Source organism: Empidonax traillii, unplaced genomic scaffold (assembly GCF_003031625.1).
Source record: "Empidonax traillii isolate 1590-97213 ecotype Southwest subspecies unplaced genomic scaffold, ASM303162v1 scaffold1492:size189942, whole genome shotgun sequence".
Taxonomy (NCBI): Eukaryota; Metazoa; Chordata; class Aves; order Passeriformes; family Tyrannidae; genus Empidonax; species Empidonax traillii.
Genome location: NW_020956685.1, coordinates 14,312 through 20,872, shown reverse-complemented (window position 1 = coordinate 20,872; position 6,561 = coordinate 14,312). Strand labels below are relative to the sequence as shown.

Below are 6,561 nucleotides of genomic sequence, written 5' to 3'. Positions count from 1 at the left end.
TGCAGGGTATAAAATTCCGGAGGCAGACGTTTCCCTGCGGATTTTGAGGGAGCGGGAACTAAAGTACAAACAAACGAGGCAGGAGCAGCGCCTTGTCCTGTACGCAGCTTTGGAATGTGTGCCCTGCCCGTGGCACGAAGGAGGGCTTGGGACAGTCTCCTCAGGGGGCAGAGGGGGAGGATGGGGATCCAGGGGGCTGTGGGGACGTTTCTAACCAGGCGCTGCGAGGAACAGCCCCGTGGCAGCGGGGCCTCCTACGTCACGGCTGCGCGACGCCGCTCCCGTCGCCATGGGGACGGGGTCCTTCCCTCAGCCCGGCGCACAAGATGGCGGCGCCCTTGCTGAGCGCGGCGCTGCGCGGGGCCCGGGGCGGGCGAAGCTTCGGAACGGCCGGTGAGGGGGCCGGGGGGCCGGGACCGGGCTGGAGAGGCGGAGGGAACGTTCCGGGCCGCCTGGGAGTGGCCGATACCCCAGAGGGCTGTGCGGCCTCGACAGGTGGAGAGGTGGGCGGAGAGGAACTGTCTGAAGTTCAGCAAAGACTAGCGCAGAGTCCTGCACCTGGGAAGGGATAACCCCAGACTGCAGCACGGGCTGGAAAAGCAGCTCTGTGGAGATGGAGCGAGGGGTCCTGGTGGACAGCGAGCTGTCCCTGGCTCAGCAGTGCCCGGGGGACGAGGAGTTCGCTGGGTTGCAGGAGGAGGAGGAGCATTCCCAGCAGGGCAGGGAGCGACCCTGCCGCTCTCCTGAGCCCTGGCGGGGCCTCACCTGGAGCCTGTGTCCAGTTCTGGGCTTCTCAGGATGAGAGAACCGTGGAGCTCCTGGAGAGAGCCCCGTGGAGGGTGACTGAGGGGATTTGGGGACTGGAGCATCTCTGGGAGCAGGGAAGGCTGAGGGAGCTGGGGCTGTTCAGCCTCCAGAGCAGACACTGAGAGGGGACCTCTCCATGTGTGTCAGACACTCCCTAGGGTGTGTCAGGGGCTCAGGGAGGGAGCAGAGGATGGCCCAGGCTCTGCTGGGGGGGCCCAGCAATGGCACAAGAGCCACGGGCAGGAACTGATGCCCAGGAAGCTCCACTTGGACAGGAGGATGAACTTCTTGGCTGGGCAGTGACCCAGCACTGAGGAGAGACCAGAGAGGGGGTGGAATCTCCTCACTGGGAATATCCCAGAACCATCTGGACACAATCCACGTGCTCTGGGCTGGCCCTGCTGGTGCAGGGAGGTGGGACCGGATGGGACACTGTGGTCCCTTCCAAGGTGTCCCATGCTGTGATCCTGGGTGCCAAGTCTCTTCTCCCAGGCCAGCAGCAGTAGGACAAGAGGGCATGGTCTTAAGCTGTGCCAGGGGAGGTTTAGTTTGGATATCAGGAAGAAATTTTTTTCCAGAGAGAGTGCTCAGCCATTGGAATGTGCTGCCCAGAGAGGGGGTGGAGTCACCATCCCTGGGGGTTTTTAAGAACAGACTGGATGTGGCATCAGTGCCACAGTCTGGTAACCACGGCAGGGTTGGATCAGGGGTTGGACTCGATGACCTCGGAGATCTTTTCCACCCCGGTTGATTCTGGGATTGTGGGAACGCGGCTGTGGGAGGTGGGGGTGGCACAGCCTGCCTCGTGCTGCTGTTCCACGCTCATCACTCTCTCCCTGTGCCCCCCAGCTGTGCTCTGGAAGCGGGCAGCCCCCCTGGGGCCGATGCCCAACGAGGACATCGATGTCAGTAACCTGGACGCCCTGGAGAAGTACCGGAGCTTCGCCCCCTACTTCCGGCTGGCGGAGAAGGAGAGCAGGAAGCCCCGGTGGTGGAAGACGTACCATCAGCACACCAACCCCCCCAAAGGTACCCTGGGGGGGGGCTGCTGGAGGGCTGGGAAGCTGCTCTAGGGGACACGGGGTTGCCCCCAGACCTGCCCTGTGAAGAGCTCCGGGACAAGGTGCAAGTGTCTCCAGGGGAAAAAGGGGTGGTGGTTTTCTAGGAGGGAGGCTGGCCAGGACCTGCCAAAAGTCACAGAGCAAAGAAGTGATTCTGTGGAGCCTCAGCAGTGCCACAGAGAGCAGAGCAGGACCCAGAGTTCCAGACCTGCAGCAGATAACATTGAGCTGCTCCCAATCCCAAAGCTGGGAATGGGAGGGTGGTGAGCTGGGGAAGGAAGAGGAGGGGCCTGGAGGTGCAGAATCGAGTCCTGATGGTCCTTTTGAGTCTTTTCTAGTGAAAGGCATTCCTGCCCATGGCAGGGTTTGGAACTCTGTGGCCTCTAAGGTCCCTCCCAACCCAAACCATTCTGTGATTCCACGATCCCCCTGTCTGGAAGTTTGTGCCTCTTTCCCACCCTCTCAGACGTTTCACAGGCGTTGTGTTCGGGTGTTTTGGGTGCTCACATGTTTCACCTGCGTGATCTTTTCACCCCTGTCTGAAGAGCCACCGACAGACATCAGCCTGCCACACAAAAAGGTGTCACGGGCCAAGCAGATCAGGGAGAGGAAGGCAATCCTGAGGGGGAACCGCCAGAACGCCGAGATGGAAAGAGCAGCGCGGCTCCAGACGGGTCAGTGCCCCACCACCCCTTCCCTGCCCTGGCTGCCCCAGGGCCCAGCTGTGCCTCTTCAGCCCTCCTGTCTCCCTGCAGTGCTCATTCCCCTCGAGGAGGTGAGGGCAGAGTGGGAGAGGACCAGCGGCCCGTTCCACAAGCAGCGCGTGGCCGAGCACTGCGGGGTGTTCAGGGATCTCTTCAAGGGGGCCACCTTCACCCCATGGGTGGCCCTGAGGGTGCACTACAACCAAGAGGACGAGTACCTCGTGCCAGTCTACTATGGGAACATGGTGACTCCATCAGAGGTGTGTGAGGGGAGCTGGGAACAGCCTGGACCCCGTGGGAAGCCTGTTCCTGTCTGTCTGTTTGTGTCAGATGCTTCCAATGTTCCTTTTACTGGAGCATTTCCTCTGTGCTGAAGGAAATGCATTTGTTGGACCTGATAAGGACAGGTATTTGCAGCAGGATGGTTGTTAGCAGGCTGATGGTTAGTAATGCTCTGGGGGCAATCCAGGTGGAGCTGGATTCCAGTGGCCTGGCTGTGCCCAGTATTTGTTGTGTTCCAGCCTTGCCTGTGACAAATTCATGGAACCTGTTGTTTTAGTGATTTACCTTCTCTTTATGTTGCCCTTTTAGGCTTCCAGTCCCCCTGCAGTGACATACGAGGCAGATAAAGGCTCCCTTTGGACTTTGTTGCTCACAAATCCAGGTGAGCAGTGAGTTTTAAAAAGAACACATTTAAACTGGGTTGTTTCACTCTGCTTTTGGTTAACTCCTGTTTCTTTTGGCTGCACAGCCAGAGGTGATGTGATATCTGCCAGGTAGGGACATGTGTAGTATGTAGGAAAGATTGTAGCCTCCCCAGATTTGTAGCAGCTGAGAGAGAGAACAGTGACACAGCAGGACCTGTGTCACACCAACAATTCCCTGACTCCCATCCCCAAACTCCTCTCCCTTGGCAGTCTGCCTGGAGGGCAGGCTTGCTGACACTGTTCACCCTGAGAAACCAAAGCACAGTGAAGGGAAGCAGCTGGCCAGCAAGATTCCAAAAATTTTGGAATTAGATCTGCAGAGTTCTTTGCTCCTCATTTTAAACTCAATCCTATAGGAATGAGCTCCTATTGTGATAGGAAAGGAATTCTGGGAGGTCTCGAGCTGCTCCCTCTGATCAAAGCAGGTCTGAGCATTCTCATTTGGGATTGATGCAAACATCAGGGTGTCCCTAAGTCACCTTTCTCTGTTGTGTGTTGGCAGATGGACATCTGAGGGATGCAGACTCGGAGTACCTGCACTGGCTGGTGTGAGTACACTCAGGAGCAGGCAGGAACTCCCCCAGCATCTCAGGCATCCATGGCTTTCCCTCGTGCCCCTGCCATGAGCTCGTGTAGCCTCTGGGTCCTGCTGAAGATGCAGGTGTTGCTGCTGTTTGGCATTCCAATCACTGGATGGCATTTTTCCTCCAATGAAAGCAGCCTCTGCTATCTGTTCCCTTATCAAATGGGGCAGAAGTCACCTCAAAACGTGGCAGAGTGATTGGCAACTCTGGCTGAATCGGCTGGAGGGAAACGAGTGGATACACAGCCAAGTAAATGTCTTTGTGTTCAGGACCAACATCCCAGGCAATGACATCAAGTCAGGAAAGGAGATCTGCCACTACCTGCCCCCCTTCCCTGCCATGGGGACTGGCTACCATCGCTTCATCTTCATCCTCTTCAAGCAAGACCGTCCCATCGACTTCCACGAGGACACTCGGCCAATGCCGTGGTAATTCTGCTGTTACTGCTTGCTTTGTTCACCCGCCTGTCACTGCGGTAGGAGGGCAGTTCCTTTCACTCCACAGGGTTCTCCAGGGCTGCTTTGGGTTTATGTGTCCCCTGCAGCCACAATCCCAGCCCTGCAGGGTCCTGTTGCTATGGAACAGGCTGCTATGACAGTGGTTTGCCCAGCCTGGGGCAGAAATGTGCACAGGGCTGGAGACAATGGGAGATTTCCTTTTTGCTGGCTCCCTTTTCCCTCTGTTTCATAGGCTCTGGGGTGATGTGGAGCAGTCGCCTCCCGGGGTGCTGCTGCAGGGAGAGGTTCAGCTCAGCCCTTGTGCTTGTGTCTTGTTTCCAGCTACAGCCTCAAGATGAGAACCTTCAGCACGTTTGACTTCTACAGAAAGCACGAGGACGCCATGACCCCGGCAGGGCTGGCCTTCTTCCAGTGCCAGTGGGACAGCTCTGTCACTTCCATCTTCCATCAGCTGCTCAGTAAGGAATGCAGTGTGTGAGGATGCTGGAGGGGATGGGTGGGACATGGTCCTGTGTGGCTGCAGGCTCTCACTCCGTCCTGGGACGTGTCTGGGATCGGCACGTACTGGGTCCTCCCTGAGCCACCCTCCTCCAAACGGCAACCGGAGGGAACAACCTCCAAAAGGCTGCTTGGAACAAGCAGCCCTGTGCCCATGGGGGTGAAAGGGGGCCTGGGCTGGGATCTGAGCCCTCGTGCTGAGGTGGTGGGTCCCTCCTTTGCAGACATGAGGGAGCCGGTGTTCGAGTTCGTGCGCCCACCCGTGTACCACCCTCGCCAGCTGAAGTTCCCACGCTTGCAGCCCCTCAGGTACCTGGACAGGTACCGGGACACGGAGGAGCCCACCTATGGCATTTACTAGGAGCTGGCCCCCTCCTATCCGCTGGGATGCTGCCTCCCAGCTCTCCTGCACTCCCTCAGCACCTCTGGAGGGAGATGACAAAGTCTCAGCCCCTCAGCTCCCAGTTCCCCTGGGAAAGGCAGCCATGGGCAGCTCACAGTGCTGGAGCTGCGTGGTCCAGAGGCTGCTTAACAAGGACATTCAAAGTGAATCCAGGCTGAAATCTTGCTCCTGATTCTGCAGCAGAGCTGATCAGTGGCTGGCAGGGCAGGGTTACCCCAGAGATGCCTTGCCTTGCTTCTCTGCAAGGATCTTTTGCCTGTTTAGGGAACAAACAGAGCCAGGCCAGCCTGGATTTCCTCCTCGTACAGCGCTGCGGTTCAGGGCTGTGTCAGCCTTTATTTGTGCAGTCCCCTTGGAGAGATGAACCTGATTAAACACACTCTGAGAAGCATTAGCAGAGCTGTCTTTATTGGGAAGAGCCTGTTATCCGAGCCATGTTCTCCATGTTCGCATGTTTAATCCCCAAAATACCAGTGTGCTCCTGCTGTTACAGCTGCCTGTTCCCACTGCTGCTTCTGGTGACTTTCTCTGCAGGTCCCCCTTTCCTCAGGAAGTGAGAGCATCCAGCAAATACCTGAGACTGTGCTGAAGTGTCCCCCTACTGCTGGTACTTGGGGTTGTTACAGCTTCCCTGGAGCTCCCTGAACTCCCCTCCACTCCAAAGGATTCTGGGGTCTGGTTTCAGCCGGGGTGAGGGTGCTGGAGGGGTGCCCACAAGTGGTGTTATGTCCTTCTCTGAGCTTTGAACACTTGGTAGATCCAGCCCAAAGAAATGTCTTGGGGGCTGAAGCTCCGCTGGAATGTGCAGGGAGTTGTGACAGGTCCCTGGGGTGGTCTGGGACGTGGCTCTGAGCCTACTTGTGGTACAGAAGCTGCTCCAACGATCAAAGCCCACTGGTGAGTGCCCTGGCTGCACCACAGACCTGCTCCCCGCTTCCCCTCACCTGTGCAGGGCAAAGTGAAGGTGTTCATGACGGGAGGCTCCAGAGCTGCTGCCACCTGAGGCCATCCTGCAGTGTCAGCGCCTGGGAGTGTGTGCGAGGGGTAGCACAGCAGCAGGGTACAGAGATAAGGGTTGGGCGGGGATTTTGGGTGGTGCTCCTCCTGAAAATGAACTACGTGACTACAAGGTGAAGATGTGCAGTGCACACAAACTGTTCTTCACACAGAAGACTCCACCTGCCCCCTGAGCAGCGACTGATGGCCCAGGTGACATCTTTGTTGTGTTTCAGGGTGCCGATGTGCACGGGTGTTGGCAAGGAAGTTCGTAGGAAAAGGTGTGGTGGGTGTGCACGGGGACGTGCAAACAGCAGGAGCTGGAGTTCAAAACGGAACGTTG

The 6,561-nt window shown here is 57.6% G+C and overlaps 1 protein-coding gene across 1 annotated transcript; it reads left to right on the top strand.

Annotated features, from left to right (window-relative positions):
- Positions 1 to 302: 302 nt before the first annotated feature.
- MRPL38 (mitochondrial ribosomal protein L38) lies at positions 303 to 5,610 on the top strand. Its single transcript, XM_027907560.1, has 9 exons — positions 303 to 393; positions 1,657 to 1,836; positions 2,414 to 2,542; positions 2,624 to 2,832; positions 3,164 to 3,236; positions 3,782 to 3,827; positions 4,133 to 4,291; positions 4,643 to 4,779; positions 5,044 to 5,610. The coding sequence occupies exons 1-9, from the start codon at positions 327 to 329 to the stop codon at positions 5,178 to 5,180; spliced, it is 1,137 nt and encodes a 378-aa protein (XP_027763361.1). The 5' UTR covers positions 303 to 326; the 3' UTR covers positions 5,181 to 5,610.
- Positions 5,611 to 6,561: the final 951 nt, after the last annotated feature.

Bases quoted from the DNA above. Each gene is read 5' to 3' on its own strand.
- MRPL38 (XM_027907560.1), top strand. From the start codon at position 327: ATGGCGGCGCCCTTGCTGAGCGCGGCGCTGCGCGGGGCCCGGGGCGGG. The intron at 3,237-3,781 runs GTGAGCAGTGAG...GTGTGTTGGCAG, and splicing joins TTTGTTGCTCACAAATCCAG to ATGGACATCTGAGGGATGCA. The intron at 4,780-5,043 runs GTAAGGAATGCA...CCTCCTTTGCAG, and splicing joins CATCTTCCATCAGCTGCTCA to ACATGAGGGAGCCGGTGTTC.